The following is an 18,721-nucleotide window of genomic DNA, read 5'->3' on the forward strand; positions in this document are numbered from 1 at the left end:
GCATCATCTTTTAGGATTTGCAATAGCTCAACTGGAATTCCATCACCTCCACTAGCTTTGCTTGTAGTGATGCTTCCTAAGGCCCACTTGACTTCACATTCCAGGATGTCTGGCTCTAGGTAAGTGATCACACCTGGTTATCTGGGTCATGATGATCTTTCTTGGATAGTTCTTCTGTGTATTCTTGCCCACTGCAGAAGGGAATGGCAAACCACTTCAGGATTCTTGCCTTGAGAACCCCATCAACAGTATGAAAAGACAAGAAGATATGACTGATTTCAAGCCATTTTAGACTGGTACCACCTGCTTCTCCAGGCTGAGGGGGCAGTCTTGTGGCTGGTGAACAGCCTTCTCCCTCCACCCAACCAAGCCACAGCAGTCATGGCCCAGTGGTTTCCAGATTTGGTGCTCATATTTGCTGGGCTTTTTCCGTTGGAGGAATGCATTTCTACAAGTGAATTTTCAAGAAAATACAAACAGAAACAGGAATATTTGTATCTGTACTGAGCTTCTGAAGTACATACCTTGCATTTGAAGCTTAACATAAATGGCTTAGCTAGACTGTAGATAGATGGATGTTGGATGATAGGTAGCTGATAGCTGCTGCTAAGTCACTTCAGTTGTGTCTGACTCTGTGCGACCCCATAGACAGCAGCCCACCAGGCTCCCCCGTCCCTGAGATTCTCCAGGGAAGAACACTGGAGTGGGTTGCCATTTCCTTCTCCAATGCATGAAAGTGAAAAGTGAAAGTGAAGTTGCTCAGTCACGTCCAACCCTCAGCGACCCCATGGACTGCAGACCACCAGGCTCCTCTGTCCATGGGATTTTCCAGGCAAGAGTACTGGAATGGGGTGGATAGGTAAATGGTATTTTCCTCAGTCTGATCGTAAATTCTCTACAGGCAGGGGGAAAGTCTCATACTGTTCTCTATTTTCCAATCCTGAGGATGTTGCACAGATTTTCTCCAATCCTCCATTGTCTCAGTTCTAAAATGGGAATAATAAGACTGATTTTGCAAAATTAGTATAAGAACTAGAGCTAATCCTTGACAGATCCTTACCTGGGAGTGTAGGTTCTCAGTAAATGGTGCTAACTTGGGGAAGGGCCCGGCTATTTGTTCTTTCATTTTTCAATAGATGCTGATCATGGACCCCACTGGGGACCTGACTTTGTGGAGCTTATGGTCCTGAATGCAAACGACAGGGGCTCTGGAATTAGCCTGGGGTTTCGAACCTGGCTCAGCTGCTTTTTAACTGTGCAGTCTTGGGAAAGTAACTTCTCTGAGTCTCATTTTCCTTGTTTGTAAAATTGTTGTTGTTCAGTCACTAAGTCGTGTCCAACCCTTTGAGACCTCATGGACTGCAGCATGCCAGGTTTTCCTATCCTTCACCATCTCCTGGAGTTTGTTCAGACTCACATCCCTTGAGTTACCAATGCCAACCAACCATCTTGTCCTCTGTCGTCCCCTTCTCCTCCTGCCTTCAATCTTTCCACGCATCAGGTCTTTTCCAATGAGTCAGAAAGCATTTGTCCTGAATTTGAAAACTGTCTCATACCATTCCTGGGTTACAGAGTGCCAGAGAGATGGTGGTTGTTATTTCTGTCCCACTGATATTACTGTGGCTCATGTTGCCACAAAGGTTGATGACTTTTCTGCTTCTTGTTTTCTTGTCCCCACGTGCCACCTTGGTCTTGATTATTCCCAAAATTTTAGGTGAGTTGGAATCAGTCTGGTCCTCCTCCTTGTACTTGTGACCTAAATCTGTGTTTTAGGCAGGCATTTGAAAGCTGCATTCTTGGCCAGCGTCTGTGTCTCACAGTTGGAACGCTGTGTTCTCGTCCTCCAAGGATCTGGTGACATCTGTCTTAAATTCCTGTCTGCTCAGGGAACTTGGGTGAAATGTGTGTGTGTGGGTGTGGGTGTGTGTGCAGTTAGGAGGGGTTGATCTGACCTTGGCAGGTGGGCCTTGCCCTCCTGACTCCCCAAGTGGAATTGTGTGGAGAAGGGCAGGCCCTAGCCCTCTGGAATGCGAGCCCCTGGTTCAGAGCTGGTCATGGGTTCCCGAGTGAGGGCTCAGTCACTCCCTGACACATACCTGGCAGGCAGCTCAGTGTTAAGGAGGCGCCTTTGCAAGAAAACCGTTCCATTCTCAAGAATGTGAAGAACTTGTTTTAAAAATAACCTTCATTGTTTTTTCTAAATATAAAAGTGGTACATCTTATTTAATACACCACATTCATAAAAATACTAAAGAGAGAAGTGAAATCCCCCTCTCATTCTGCCCCTTTTGAGCTTAAGTCAAAACAAAAAAAAACAATTGTCTAATGACTTAAGAACTAAAAAACCAAGTGCTCTGTGCCCTGAGGCAGACTTGGAACTTTTCAAAGCAGAGTTTTTTTTTTTTTTTTAACAGAAATTGTATTTCCTCTCCTCCCCTATCACACTCCTACCTTCATTATTCATCCTTATCATTTCACACTGATGTCCTGTGTGCCTTTATAAAATGAGGGGGCAATGACTCACAACTTTTATTCATAGTGACTTATTCACTGCTGTTGTACTCCTGGAATAGCTCTTAATAGAGAGAAACAAGTATGTTCCTGAAATCTATGCTAAAAAGAGGACTGTATAGACCTGAAGACAAAAAAAAAAAAAAAAAAAAGGAAGCAAAAAAGTTGCCCCAAAGGGTGAGCAAATAAGCAAGCGGTCTTATTCTCCTTCACTTTTTGATGCAGGTCAGTTTTCAGTCTGGTCTCTGCCTCCCACGGTTGTCTCTGATGCATGGGTGAGAGTCAGATGGAGTGAGCCATATATTTATATTGATTTAAGTGAGGTAAAGTATGGGTTCTATTTAAAGAAGGGGAAATTCAGCTCTTTCGTAAACAGTTATTCCAAATAAGCAGACATTGAATCATTGTCCCCAAATCCAAACATATCGAGGGAAGACACCACCACCTCTCTAGTGCTGAGTGGAAATTTTCTTCTTGCACATATGCTGACCAAGTGGGAGAAATTGTCCACATTATGTGTTGTAAAGTTTTTGATGTATAACACATTTGCCTGCCTGTCAGTTTAATGGAACTCAATTGAAACAAGAAAAGGAAATTCCATTTTGTGTTTGTGAAAATTCCAACAACATTGATTATTTTTGCTTTTCAGGCTGTAACTTTAAATAGGTATACAGTGCCCATGCCCGTAGATTTTTTTTTTCTCACAAAATGATCATTTATTTATTAGATCACTGTCTCTGCAAAACACATCCTCTCTTTGTATGGTGCCAGTGAGGAAACGGAGGCATGGGAAGCTTCCAGATTTTGATGAAGCTCACAGGAGTCCATGGTACAACTTAGAAATGAATAAAAGATCCCATTTCCTATTTAATTACTCTAACCATTGGTCTTTGCACAGACTTCCAGATTTTGCCTTTAGAAAGTAAATGGCAGATACTCTTTCTCCTTCTTCCACATGAAACTTTCCAGGTGATTTTAGCAAGAGGTCATCAGTGGTGGTCTTGGTGAGCACCTGAAACCCATGGAAATTGCTGCATTCTTCAGAAGGGGAGTAACTATGTTTGGTACCGCTTCCCTTCAAGGCTCCTGTGATCCCCTTTCTCCTGATAGGGAACATGCTCTACCTCATCATTCCTGGCAGGACTCTCCCTGGGTGTCTGGAGATATTTGAGAGGACCTGCCTACTTCAAGCTCCTAAAGTCACCTTGGCTTTGGGGCAGGGTTTTCATCACTGTCTCCGTCACCTGAAGTTTTCATCTTGGGGCCCGTTCATTTGCCGTATTTTGTTTCCTGTGAAGGTATGTGGGCTAGTAATTAGGAAAACAGCCAGAATAAAGAGATGATGGCAGGGCCAGATTAATTTGCACCTCTCATTCTGTCAGTAATTAAGCTGTTCAGGAGATTCAGATGGAGGCAAGCTCTTGGCTTGGTAGTGCTGTCTCCCATGTGGTCTGGGGGGTGAGAAGTCATCCAGGTTGAGGACCAACTAGATACAAGATGGAAAGAGGGCACTTCAATTGGAACCAGTGATGTGCCTCTTGCTATTAGTTACTTGAGATACAATAAGTCATGCAAAATATTTGCCTTTAGCAGCTAGACTACTGTATGGGCTAATTAGTGAGGAATCTTTCACAAGGAAGCTTGACTCAAGGTCATTGTTTATTTTTGCTGGACAGATGAATCACCATTATCGAAAAGGCCGTGGGACAGACTGGTTTTAGTGATGAATTGTGGAGCCAGAGGGCATGGATGGAATCCCAGTTCTGTCCCCTTCTCACTGTATGGTCTTAGATGAGATAGTCAATCTCCATCTGCCTCGATATATGGGAATGTAAACAGTAGCTATTTTATGGGGTGTAGATTCAGTGAGTTAACATATAACATGTGCTTAAAAGAGTGTCTTGAACATCATAAATATTATCTATTGTTTTCTCTTATTATTATTGCCATTTTTTTTTCCATTTGTATTCTGGGGCTGTTTTGAGTTATGTATGAGTGCATGTGTGCATGCTTCATAAGGCAAGAGTCTGTAACATATTATGATGGAAATCATTTTGAAGATGGAATTAAATCAGGAACCAGAGGCATGAAGCCAGCAACTGTCAACAGTTACAGTGTGGCCTTTCTTTTGCAAAAGGAGTTGACGAGAAGGCAGAATTCTTTCATAAGTGACTTTTAAGTTGTTACGATGCTCTGCTCATAGGCCTTTCTTTGTTCTATATCAATCAGCTGCTTTCTTGGTGGGCTGACCATTTTGTGATTATCTTCCCTTTCGAAAATAAATATCCTCATGTAATTAGACTGGCCTTAGGTCAGTTGCTCTGTAGACCAAATGTGCATTCCTGTTGTCCTAACCCCTTTTTGCTACTCATCTCTCCCTACTACTCCTCCCTCTACCTCTCTATTTGGGTAATTTCACTCAGGTCTGTTTCCTCATAATCCCTCCCCTTTGCCCCACTATTGCCCCATGCTTTCTTCTCCTCTAATCCATGAAATCCATGGCTGCCACATCCTCTTCCTGGCTGTGATTTACATCCAGTGACCCTGGCCTCTTTCTAGCCTGCGATGTCTTGCATGCCTTCCTTTGTAATGTCAGGGTTTAGGACACTAATGTTTTATGGGGTCAGAGATAGAGACTGACCAAGAGGGCATGGAGAGGAGGTACTCTCTTAGTGCCACCGAGGAGCCTTGAGACTGGTGACTCTCCTGGGAAGGCCCTGGATTTTCCATCATGGGTGCCAAGTGGATTCCTCAGTAAAGTGAGGCTGAATTCCATGAGAACTGAGGAGAGCTGGTTGACATTAGCAGGGCTTCCATAGGCGGCTTTGTGCTTGCTGACTGTGGTTGGTTGACTTGGTGGAATCTGCCCACAGCTGTGGAAGGGAGCTGTTTCCAGGCAATGAGTTCAGGGAACAGAAAGGCCTCAGGAGGACCTAATTATTAAAGTCCATGGGGGTTAAAGAAGGCAGGGGCAGCTCAAAGGCCAGGGGTCAGATCCTCTTTCCATGCAATTCCTGGGAAATCACTTCTGAGTTTCCAGGCCAAATTAGAAATTGAGGGTCGGAAAAGATAGAGCAGAAAGTCAGTTGTGTGCTCTTTGAAAAGATGGGGAGGGAAGGGCCTGGATGAGTGAGAAGAGGAATGGAAAGCTTTCCCCCAAAACTTTAAAAAAGAGCAGTGAGATTAAAGTATACCATGAAAGATGAAGGCCTTTTTAACCAGGCAATTCAGGATGCCTGGTCTCTGAAACCAAGTCCTACAGTCCTTCCTTGAGGGAAGGCCCCAGGGTCTTCCCTCTTGTTTTGTTCAGGGAAGGCCAGCTTGGGGAGGTGCAGCTCACTAGTGTGGTCTTTTTAATGGATTCTTCACCCATCACTGGCCTAAGAAGTTATGCCATTTTTTAATTTTATTGAGACTTTATCAGTTTTGTGATGAAAAAAATTTGAAGATGAATTGGAACACGTTCAGTGCAGTGTGGGTAATGCCAACTGCTGATGTAACCAAGGCTTACGTGGTTACATAAACATGTGTCTAACCATATGTCAGCATGACCCTCTCTACCATACCCCCCAAGTGGAAAAGAACTATTGTTTTCAATAGAAGCAGACAAATCAGAGGTTAGTAATGATCGCACATGGGCCAGAGAGGATGTTCAGGACAGTATGTCCTGGGATGGACCCTTCCCTTTACGTCTTCCACCACCAACATCTGAGTCACTGCATCATGCCCTCTTCCAAAGCATGGTGGGATGACTTTGGCTTTCCAGCCCCACTCACATCCATATTTCTCATCTTGCTTCTACCCAGGGTGGATTGTTGAGCAGATGGTGGTAAGAAAACTGGCTTACAATATGGAGAAAAGTAAAACTAGAGTCTCATACAGATCTGGACTCTAGGTGGATTAAGGACTGAAATGAAAAAGGTAAAAATATGAAGTCCAGAGAAGTACTGAATACTATTTCGGTGACTTAATGCTGGGAAATATTTCTTAATAAGTATTCCAGTAAAGCACAAGCTATAAAGCAAAACATTGATGAATGTGGTTATATAAAATTGAGGATTTCCAAGTTACATTGGGAGATACCAGAAAAGTCTGATCTCCAAAAGATACAAGAACTTTCTAGAAATCAATTTCTAGAACATATAGCTAATCAAATCTAGAAAAAGATGGGAAACATAAAAATAATTGGAAAAGCATACAAGCAGGAAATTCACAAAAAGGGAAATCCAAATTGTTAATACATATTATTTTTAATACATATAACCTATATGAAGTAACACTCAAAATTATTGATTCAGAGAAATGCAAATTAGAAGAACTAGATAACACTTTATACCCGGGAGACTGACAAAGATTACCAAGTTGGTAATGTCAAATCTTAAAAGAGGTAGAAAATAGGAATCCTTGCACTATCTAGCAAGTATCCTGGTATAACATTTGGGACAGTGATTTGATAACTGTCATATAGTCTGTGACATGTTTATCCAATTCCTGGGTATGTACTCCAGGGGTATTCTAAGATAAGATCATGAGGAGACATACAAGGGATGCTTATTATAGTGCTGGTTTTGGTATCAGAGAATTGAAGGCCAACTTAGAAGAATGCATTAATAAAAATGTAGTTGATACTACAGAATACATACTTTGTAACAGAAGAAACTTGCTAAATATCACCATAGCAACATGTATAGATCTTAACAACATAGATGTAAAAAAATTAATAAATAGTGTGGGATACATGGCACAATACTATTGATGTAAATTCAACTACAGGGCTTCCCTGGTGGCTCAGTGGTAAAGAATCTACTTGCCAGTGCAGGAGACACATGTTCGATCCCTGTGTCAGGAAGATCCCCTGGAGAAGGAAATGGCAACCCATTCCAGTATTCTTGCCTGGGAAATTTCATGGACAGAGAAGCCTGGTGGGCTAGGAGTTGGACACAACTTAGCAACTAAACAACAGCAACAACTTCAACTACATATTCAAAATAAGGATCTATCTATTTTTTAAGGAACCTATACAAATTAAAATCTACATGTTAATCACAGAAATGCATATGAGTGAAGGGAAGTGGGTTTCAAGGGGAAATTTGCTGAGAATTAGTTTTCTAATTGCTAAAACAAATTATCACAAACTTAGAGACTTTGAAACAACACCTATTTATTAACTCAGAGTTCTGTAGGTGAGAAATCTGGCAGAACATGGCATGGTTCTCTATTGAGAGGAACACATGTCCGAAACCAAGATGTTTTGTTGGCTGAGTTTTTGTCTAAGGCTCTGGGGAAAAGTTTGTCTCTAAGCTTAGTTCATTGTGGTTGTAGGACTGTGGTTCTTTCTGGCTGTAAGTCAGAGACTACTGGCTCCTAGAATCCACCAGCATTCCTGACCACATGGCCACCCTCTTGTCTTCAGACTAGCAATGATGCATCAAATTCTCTCATGCTTCCCATCTCTTCTTTCTTCCCCCGTGACAAGTCATCTGATGTCAAAGGGCTAATGTGATTATATCATGGCCACTCTGATAATCTCCATATTTTAAGGTCAACTGATTTGGTACCTTAATGATGTCATCAAAATTCCTTTACAGCAGCAACTAGATTAATGTTCCATTGAATAACTGGAGATGATCTAAACCTCTGAAGTGGCCTGGGACTATCAGATAAGTTTTGTTTCAGTGTCCTTGATCTCCTGGAGAGAGTTTCACGGTTGTTGTTCATTAGTTTGTCCATTTGACATTTTTAGCCAGCAAAGACCTCATCCTCATCTTAAATCTTGACTTGATCTGGAAGTAAATATATCATAGACTGTGCCATGAGGAACTTGATCTTACCTTGAGTATAATGAGCTGGATGCAGTCCAGCTATACAGGGAGCCAGTTTAGGCTTATCAAGCTGAAGTCAATGTTCTGAATGTTACAAAACACCACGTTCTTGTGAGTGACTTGACTTTGTCAGGCTGCCTCATCTGTTCTCAGCAGCTTGCCAAGTACAGCAGGTGCATCCCCCAAAGAAGGGGCTGAGTGTTTTTCACCACTGGCTTTGAAGAATAGCTTTTCAGTTACATTTTCCAGGTCCTCTTAGCCTGGGGCTGTTTTCTTGGCCATCTTGGTACTCAGCCTTCTTCTGCATCTAGTGTTTGTCTGTTTGATATCAAAAATTCAGCTTCCTGACTAAAAAAGATTGTTTGCTTGATATCAGAAATTCAGCTTCCTGACTGAAAAATCTTTCTCAGAAGACAGATTCTGCCTGAGATGTCAAGATTTCCTCCTGAGTCCACACTCGAAAATTGTCAAGCAAATAGAACATCTGCCCATCTTGTTTTTTTTTCAAAGTGGTCCCTTTGGCAATGCATAGAGTAGAAAATATGAGGTAAGGAAGCGACTTTATGCAGCCAGAGTGACCTAAGAATCCATTAATTTGTCTCCATTTGTTCTAGGAGGGCTATTAGGGATGTACTTACTTTATGCTCTTGCTAGTCATTGCTTTTGTGCCTTTCTAGAGTAATAGATGAGAATAAAAATGCACATGACAATCAGAGAAAAAGCCCTCTGGCATTTAGACTTTGAACTTCATGTTTTCAATTACTTTGTATTGGTTCTAAGGAACACCTACATAATTATGTGGTATTTTTCCAGCCCTCCCACCATGGCTCCAATCAAAGTAACTGTTTTCTCAATTAAAATTTTTTTAATTTGAAGTATAGTTGATTTACAATGTTGTGTTAATTTATGATGTACAGCAAAGTGATTTCGTTTTACATATATGTATATGTTTTACTAAATCATTATATGTAAAACTAACGGTAAAGCGTCTACCTACAATGCAGGAAACCTGGGTTCCATCCCTGGGTTGGGAAGATCCTCTGGAGAAGGAAACGGGAACCCACTCCAGTGCTCTTGCCTGGAAGATCCCATGGACGGAGGAGAGTGGTAGACTACAGTCCATGGGATCGCAAAGAGTTGGACACAACTGCACGACTTCACTTTCACTTTAATGCCTATATATGTGTGTGTGTGTGTGTGCGTATAATATAGGTTTCTCAGGTGGCACAGTGGTAAAAATATGCCTGCTAATGCATATATCTCTGCTTCATATCTCCTGATAATTCATGAGTTAATTTTGGTAAGTAACAGAATGCAAAAGCCTACATATGAAACAATAGCTAAATGTTCACATACCAGCAGTAGTGCAAAATGATGTAGGTGGATTCTGTCAGAGAACACATTTTTTGGGTGAAAGGTTAGATAGCAAGTTTTTCAGTCTTTGGGAGCCACACAGTCTCTGTCACAGCTCCTCAGCTTTCCTGTTGCAGTGTGAAAGTAGCCATAGACAATTCATAAATGAATGAATGTGACTGTGTTCCAATAAAACTTTATTTACAAAAACAAGTGGCCTGGGTTTGGCTCATGGACCAGAGTTTGCCAACCCTTGAATTATATCCTTTAATTCTTATAGGAACCCTGTATGTAGAGACTATTATTATTTCTACTTTATGGATAAAGAAACTAAAGCCTAGAATAGTTAGCTAATTTGTCTAATTTCACACTAAAAATTAGAAAATCCAGGATTTGATTTTCCATAGTGACTTCAGAACTCAGCTCTTATCTTTGAGCTATAAACTACTCCTGACTACCACTAAAGAAATAAGTAAACAAACATTTGGGTCTTATGTTTTATTATTGTTGATTGACTAGGAAATACAGTTTTCCTGAGCTACAAGTACAAAATTCTATCTATAACTTTTCATCAGTTTCTTCGATGTAAGTAAGACTGACCTTCCCCTGCTTATGCCGCACTATGTGATCTGATCCTGGTTGAAGGTGCTCAGAAGTGGGGGCATTTCATCAGGGTTGATCTTGAACAAGGGCTTCCCCTGTGGCTCAGAGGGTGAGGAATCTGCCTGCAATGCAGGAGACACAAGAGATGTGGGCTCGATCCCTGGATGGGGAAGATCCCCTGGAGAAGGAAACGGCAACCCACTCCAGTATTCTTGCTTGGAAAATCTCATCAACATAGGAGCCTAGTGGGCTGTAGTTCATGAGGGTCACAAAGAGTTGGACACGCCTGAGCCAAGGCACATGCTGAGGCTGATCCTGAAAGCACTGTTCCAGGTCTACTTGTTAGCCTTGAACAGCCTTCTATCGGGCCAGGTCTTTATGAGGGGAGTGATGCTTGCAGTTCCATCAGTTTTAATTTTTGTGGATGGCTGGTTTAGTCTGGTTTAGTTGCTAAGTGGATGACGGAGAGCTATTTAATAGCAACCATTCCTGTATGTTACTAAGGGTCATTAAGCTTCAGTATTCATAAACTCAAATTAATGCATTGTTGGAGCTTATTTTAGACTCTGATTCAGTATTTTATGAAGAAACCTGGTGGCCCTGTAATGCTTGGCAATGTAGCAGGGGACCCACTGCCCTCCAAATGGGGTGGCTGCAGTTCTGCAGTTTTGGAACAGAAGCTTCTAACCAGTTACCATCAGGGTGGTACTTAGATTTTTGTATTTGCTACTGCATGAGTGCATGCATGCTGAGTCACTTAAGTCCTGTCTGACTCTTTGCAACCCTATGGACTGTAGCCCGCCAGGATCCTCTGTCCATGGGATTCTCCAGGCAAGAATACTGGGAGGGCGTTGTCATGGCTTCCTCTAGGGGTTCTTCCAGACTCAAAGATTGAAACTGTGTCTCCTGTGGTTCCTGCATTGTATGTGGATTCTTTACCATTGAGCCACCAGTGAAGCCCGTATTTGCTACTCTTCTTTTTTAAGATATTTATTGATGCATTTATTTATTTGGCTGTACCAGATCTTAGTTGTGGCATGCAGAATCTTTAGTTTCAGTGTGGCATGCAGAATCTTTAGTTTTGGCATGTGAACTCTTAGTTTTGGCATATGGGATCTAATTCCCTGACCAGGGATTGAACCCATACCCCCTGTATTAGGAGCGTGGAGTCTTATCCACTGGACCACCAGGGAAATCCCTTACTATACTTGATTTTTAATTACAAATTGCCCTTTAGTTTGTTATTTGTTATATAATTAATCAAATAATGTGTAGTGGTACACATTTTATCAGGAATGTTTTTGACATGTTTTCAAGCAGTTAGACATATATATGTATTTATGTACCTATATATATAGGTACATAAATGTGTACACATGTATATGTTGACATGCAAATTGAACGACCCCATACGCTATTGTTCATACCGACGTTTTTCATCTTCCCCAAATCCACATTATTTTCCATTAACAATTTAAAACATGGGAAAGTTAGGTGAGCAGTGAATCCTTTGCCTCCGCTAAGTAGACTTACATTAAAAAAAGTTTCAGTTCCATGGGTCAGGAAGAGAGCTCTTCTTTTCTGAGTGTACTATTGCGGACCTTACCAAGAGGCACAAATTTAATAAAAACTTTTAGAAGAGAAGTAGAAAACCAATTTATTTTTTGACTTCCCTTGGAAATGTCTTTCTTATCACCAGCAGAGCATCTAGCAATACACAGGTGAAAATACATATATTTTCATCTTCTTTTCAGGAAGGAGCTTTTTGTAGCACCTCCCTCTCCCCTAACTGCAGTCAAACAGCTGGGTCAAATGATATGTATAACCTATTCCTCTGTGGCTAGGGAGGGATCTGTTTCAGCATGGCATTTTTCCAAATCCAATTTGCAGACGTGACCTGGCTCAGCCTCATTCTCTAGAACAAGCCTAATTCTAGTAAGGTGCATACTTGTCAGCTTACATAATTGAGGACCTGAATCACAGAAATGCTTCCACTAATTTCTCTATAGAACTATGAGTCCAGCAGAGGCTTGTATGGGGAAGAGTTGTTTGCAGTTTGGTCCAACTTTCTCACTTCCAAAGAATTTTCATATAATAAATTATCACTTCTTTCTCAATCATAATTTGCTGAGTAAAACCCCGTGTATTTAGAGCTATCCACTGGAAATTATCTGATCTGTTTTTTGCCAAAATAAAAAACATTTCTGCTAGCATATAAGTTTCCAAGTACTAAATTTGCATCACTAGTTAAGAACCTTATGGTTTTGTGTGGCATTTGAAGCCCAAATCCTGGATGTACAAAATTCCCTCTTGGCAGAAGGTTCTGCCACATTTATTGCTCTGTCATTGAAAGTCATCAGAGTTTGCCACTGACTAAAACTCCTGTCCAGTGAAATGACATACCAACCCTAGTTTTCCTCTTTCAAAAATGTGGGTCCACAGTGCATCCTGAGGTATCACTAGATTCCTGACCACTAACTGATTTCTTTTGGGTGCTCTGTGTTCTTACACTTGGCTAAGAGGGCTGTTCAGAATTTTAGTAGATGATTTGACTCTTTACAAAGATAAGGGTATTTTAAGCAGGTTTTGTGGGGTTACTTCTAAAGACCTCCTCATCTGTAACTCTTTGATTGTTTGCAGGACAGAAAAGCTTGTGCAAACTTTATCCTTGATTGTTGTTCAGTTGCTCAGTCATCCGACTCTTTGCGACCCCATGGACTACAGCACACCAGGCTTCCCTGTCCTTCACTATCTTACAGGGTTTGCTCCAACTCATGTCCACCAAGTCGGTGATGCCATCCAACCATCTCATCCTCTGTCATCCCCTTGTCCTCTTGCCTTCAATCTTTCCCAGCATCAGGGTCTTTTCCAATGAGTCAGTTCTTCGCATCTGTTGGCCAGAGTATTAGAGCTTCAGTTTCAGCATGAGTCCTTCCAATGAATAATCAGGGTTGATTTCCTTTAGGATTGGCTGATTTGATCTCCTTGCAGTCAAAGGGACTCTCAAGAGTCTTTTCCAACACCACTGTTCAAAAGGACAATTCTTCGGTGCTCAGCCTTCTTTATGGTCCAATTGTCATATCCATACATGACTACTGGAAAACCATAACTTTGACTGTATGGACCTTTGATTAGGCACAGATGAAATCTCTCTAGTTTTCCTTGCGAACTCTGTTACAATGTGCTTGCCAGCTGCTTCTAACACATAGCTCCCAAATCCTAATGGCAAGTCACAATAAATATCGTTTCTCATTCACATCATTGCCCAGTTGGGTCAGCATCTCTTCCAGATGGCTCTCCTCCAAGAAGTGGCACCTCTTCCAGTGATGACTCAGAAGTATAGCCTCATTCATTAGGTGGCTTTGCTATGTTGGAGTCCTTTACTTCCCACCTGCTGAAAAGCTATCAAGGTGTGAACTGAGGATCTCCTAGGTGATTTTAGGGGCCAGATTGGAAAGTGTCATCCTAGCCATGACTACATAACTTTACAGAGCAAGGCATGCTGGGAAGTGAGGCTGTTTTGTGTGGACAGAAAGAAGAATTGGGATTGGTGAACAGACAGGCAGGCTCAGCTACAAATACCATCGCAGGACCTTTCTCCCACATTTGTGTTCCTGAACTGATGGCCAATTCCTAGACAGCCATTTTTTGGAATGTTAAAAGATAAACTGAGGCATATTAAAATGTAGAAGAGTTTAAAATAAAACAAAACAGACTCATAGAATCAGAGAACAAATGGGTGATTGCCAGAAGAGAGAGGGGTGCGGGGGGGCAGTTGAGGGGAATAGGTGAAGTGGCTTAAGAGGTACAGACCTCTGTATGTAATGAATAAGTCATCAAGATGTAATATACATCATAAGGAATATAGCCAATAATTTTGTAATAACTTTGTAACAGGATAGATGGTTATTAGACTTATCAAGGTGATCATTTCATAGTGTATGCAAAAGTCAAATCATTATGTAGTACACTTGAAACTAACATAATATTTTACATCAGCAATATTGTTGTTTGGTCACTAAGTCATGTCCAACTCTTTTGTGACCCACCCATGGACTGTAACCTGCCAGGGATACCCTGTTCATGGGATTCTCCAGGCGAGAATATTGGAATGGATTGCTATTCCCAACCCAGGGATCAAATATGCATGTCCCATGGACAGAGGACCATGGCAGGCCATAGACCACAGGGCTGGAAAGAGTCTGACATGACTGAAGCAATTTAGCACAGCACAGCTTAAAGCCTATTTGGCTAATTTGCATTGGTTATCCTTAAATTTCAGCGTCATAGCCTTGAGGCATTTTACAGGCTTAAGTTTTGGTTTGCTTACATGGACCACCATGGCATTGGGGCTCCCTCAGGATAATGACTTCCTTGTTTAATTGCTGTAACAAGAGTTAGCTGACTGGCTCCGCAGGCAACCAGCAGGGCACTCTTCTGCTTCACCCCTGCTCTGAATAAAAACTGGATGACTTGGAATGAAGAAATCTATTTTTTTCAGGCGTGTTTGTGTTCTTATTCATGTTGTTTCTTATTTCCATGTGGACTAAGTTGCCTAACTGAAGCTTGCAAAAATGTAAACTTCAGGGCCATTCCTCTATTAAAATGAACTGGCAGATGGTCTTTACTGGAGAAAGGAGGCTGCCTTCCAGGGCTCCTGAGACCCACAACTCTCCAATGCGGCTGCTACAAGCCCACATGTAATCACACTTTGTTCCTTTCCCCTGGCAGTGGCTTCATGGGGTAGAGCATAGAAGTTAAGAGCATAGACTTGGGTTTGAGTCCTGGGTCAGGCACTTGAAACTATTTGAACTTGAAATTTAAGTGAATGTAACCAATGGCACCCCACTCCAGTCCTCCTGCCTGGAAAATCCCATGGACAGAGAAGTCTGGTAGGCTGCAGTCCATGGGGTCATGAAGAGTCGGACATGACTGAGCGACTTCATTTTTTGCTTTCATGCATTGGAGGAGGAAATGGCAACCCACTCCAGTGTTCTTACCTGGAGAATCCCAGGGACGGGGGAGCCTGGTGGGCTGCTGTCTATGGGGTCGCACAGAGTCAGACATGACTGAAGCGACTTAGCAGCAGCAGCAGCAGCAACCATTTAACTCAGCCTGGGAGGTTATCATCTCCACCCAGGTCAGGCTCATCAAGACCATCCCCATGGAACAGAAATGCAAAAAAGCAAAATGGCTGTCTGGGGAGGCCTTACAAATAGCTGTGAAAAGAAGAGAAGCGAAAAGCAAAGGACAAAAGGAAAGGTATAACCATCTGAATGCAGAGTTCCAAAGAATAGCAAGAAGAGATAAGAAAGCCTTCCTCAGCCATCAATGCAAAGAAATAGAGGAAAACAACAGAATGGGAAAGACTAGAGATCTCTTCAAGAAAATTAGAGATACCAAGGGAACATTTCATGCAAAGATGGGCTTGATAAAGGACAGAAATGGTATGGACCTAACAGAAGCAGAAGATATTAGGAAGAGGAGGCAAGAATACACAGAAGAACTGTACAAAAAAGATCATGGCCCAGATAATCACAATGGTGTGATCACTGATCTGGAGCCAGACATCCTGGAATGTGAAGTCAAGTGGGCCTTAGAAAGCATCACCATGAACAAAGCTAGTGGAGGTGATGGAATTCCAGTGGAGCTATTTCAAATCCTGAAAGGTGATGCTGTGAAAGTGCTGCACTCAATATGCCAGCAAATTTGGAAGACTCAGCAGTGGCCACAGGACTGGAAAAGGTCAGTTTTCATTCCAATCCCAAAGAAAGGCAGTGCCAAAGAATGCTCAAACTACCACACAATTGCACTCATCTCACACGCTAGTTAAGTAATGCTCAAAATTCTCCAAGCCAGGCTTTAGCAATATGTGAACCGTGAACTTCCTGATGTTCAAGCTGGTTTTAGAAAAGGCAGAGGAACCGGAGATCAGATTGCCAATATCCGCTGGACCATGGAAAAAGCAAGAGAGTTCCAGAAAAACATCTATTTCTGCTTTATTGACTATGCCAAAGCCTTTGACTGTGTGGATCACAAGAAACTGTGGAAAATTCTGAAAGAGATGGGAATACCAGACCACCTGACCTGCCTCTTGAGAAAGCTATATGCAGGTCAGGAAGCAACAGTTAGAACTGGACATGGAACCACAGACTGTTTCCAAATAGGAAAAGGAGTACATCAAGGCTGTATATTGTCACCCTGCTTATTTAACTTCTATGCAGAGTACATCATGAGAAACGCTGGACTGGAAGAAGCACAAGCTGGAATCAAGATTGCCAGGAGAAATATCAATAACCTCAGATATCCAGATGACACCACCCTTATGGCTGAAAGTGAAGAGGAGCTAAAGAGCCTCTTGATGAAAGTGAAAGAGGAGAGTGAAAAAATTGGCTTAAAGCTCAACATTCAGAAAACGAAGATCATGGCATCTGGTCCCACCACTTCATGGGAAATAGATGGGGAAACAGTGGAAATAGTGTCAGACTTTATTTTTTTGGGCTCCAAAATCACTGCAGATGGTGACTGCAGCCATGAAATTAAAAGACGCTTACTCCTTGGAAGGAAAGTTATGACCAACCTAAATAGCATATTCAAAAGCAGAGATATTACTTTGCCAACAAAGGTCCATCTAGTCAAGGCTATACTTTTTCCAGTAGTCATGTATGGATGTGAAAGTTGGACTGTGAAGAAAGCTGAGTGCTGAAGAATTGATGCTTTTGAACTGTGGTGTTGGAGAAGACTCTTGAGAGTCCCTTGGACTGCAAGGAGATCCAACCAGTCCATTCTGAAGGAGATCAGCCCTGGGATTTCTTTGGAAGGAATGATGCTAAAGCTGAAACTCCAGTACTTCAGCCACCTCATGTGAAGAGTTGACTCATTGGAAAAGACCCTGATGCTGGGAGGGATTGGGGGCAGGAGGAGAAGGGGATAACAGGGGATGAGATAGCTGGATGGCATCACCGACTAGATGCACATGAGTTTGGGTGAACTCTGGGAATTGGTGATGGACAGGGAGGCCTAGCGTGCTGCGATTCATGGGATCGCAAAGAGTTGGACACATCTGAGTGACTGAACTGAACTGAAGCCTCAGGAATGAGTTTTTCTTTTTTTTTTTTTTAATTTAGAATTTTAAGTAAAATGTATTTTCTGCCTATCAGATTTCAGTTGCTTTAAAGTTAATGGGTATTAGCAGTGTTAGGGGAGAGGGCACACTCATGTCCTGCTGCTTGGAATGGATTATGGTACAAGTGTTCAGAGGGATGTGTTTTAATACAGATCAAAATAAAAATTTGTATGATTTATGACCTGATGATTCCATTTCTAGGATTTTATTTCCAATATATCCTCTAAAGTTCAGCTACCAGAATATTTACAAAAGCACTGATCATAATAACAAAAAGACATAAATAGAAAACAAACCAAATGCCCAACAATATGGAAATGTTCAAACAAACAGACTTTCTTCATGCAATAGAAAATTAAGGAGCCATTCTCAGTATCTTGGGTGATAATTTGATGATGAAGAAAAGAATTCATAATATTGTTAAATGTGAGAAACAACATGATATGAGTCAAAATTTTAAATTATAAAGACTATAGATATTACGAAAGCTACAGAAATGTCACCAGGTATTATAATATTACCTGATATTACTTTCCTGAGCTATATTTTCCAAACTTTCTTTATACTTAGCAATAACAAATTATAGTTCAGTAATTAAAAAAACCCAACCCTACAAACTGAAATTTCCTCTCTCAGCTGATACTAGCTTTAGTTCTGTTGACTACAGAGCAGTTTATTATCTCCTCTACCCATTAATTGTTTTCCAGTTGTCTTAAGATTGTGTGCAAATGCCAAACATGATCTACTGAACACATTTTTAAAGGTTGTATGTGTAAAGCTATTCTCTAAGAGTTCCCAGATGGGCCACACATAAAGCATTATTAGAAGGGAACAATCCGTGTGGCTCTTTTAGTCTCTTTTAATGTGATAATAACTAGATTGTTGTTAGCAGTCCGCTCTACATTTAATTTAAATCTACTGCTCTTGGTGTCAAAGAATGAAATTCCCCCTGCAGGGGAAGCCCTGAATTTTTAACTTTATAAATACTATCAATAGTCCTGGCAATTTCAATTTTTTGTTTCAATTTTTTGAAAGAACACAAAGAACGTTAGCATTTGAAAAGTCTCAAAATTTATAGATGGTACAGTTGAGACTCAGAGAAATAAAAGGATTTTCCCAAGGTCACAGTCAATGCCACATATGCCTAAGTAAATGTTAGCCTCCTGTGGCACACTATATCTTGAAGAGTCTGCATATATAATTCATTAACAGAAAGGAAGTGAAATTACTGCTCGATAATCACAGATACAAAATGGCAGCTGGAAAATGGTGACTCTTTCTTTTCCCTTCCCAGCTGGTCAACTTT

General features: G+C 41.4%; 1 protein-coding gene across 5 annotated transcripts in view; it reads left to right on the top strand.

The window, feature by feature from the left end:
* ADAMTS12 (ADAM metallopeptidase with thrombospondin type 1 motif 12) overlaps window positions 1–18,721 on the top strand; it is a 384,678-nt gene that overhangs the window by 46,349 nt on the left and 319,608 nt on the right. The window contains exon 1 of one of the 5 annotated variants that reach the window (XM_055554961.1): window positions 2,978–3,809. The exons of the other annotated variants lie outside the window; for them this stretch is intronic. Within the exon in view, the coding sequence (XP_055410936.1) occupies window positions 3,627–3,809 (183 nt within the window). The 5' untranslated portion in view covers window positions 2,978–3,626. Of the gene's footprint in view, window positions 1–2,977; window positions 3,810–18,721 lie in introns of those variants that run through there. 5 annotated transcript variants of the gene reach the window in all.

The sequence above is a fragment of the Bubalus kerabau genome, chromosome 18 (assembly GCF_029407905.1).
Source record: "Bubalus kerabau isolate K-KA32 ecotype Philippines breed swamp buffalo chromosome 18, PCC_UOA_SB_1v2, whole genome shotgun sequence".
Classification (NCBI taxonomy): Eukaryota; Metazoa; Chordata; class Mammalia; order Artiodactyla; family Bovidae; genus Bubalus; species Bubalus kerabau.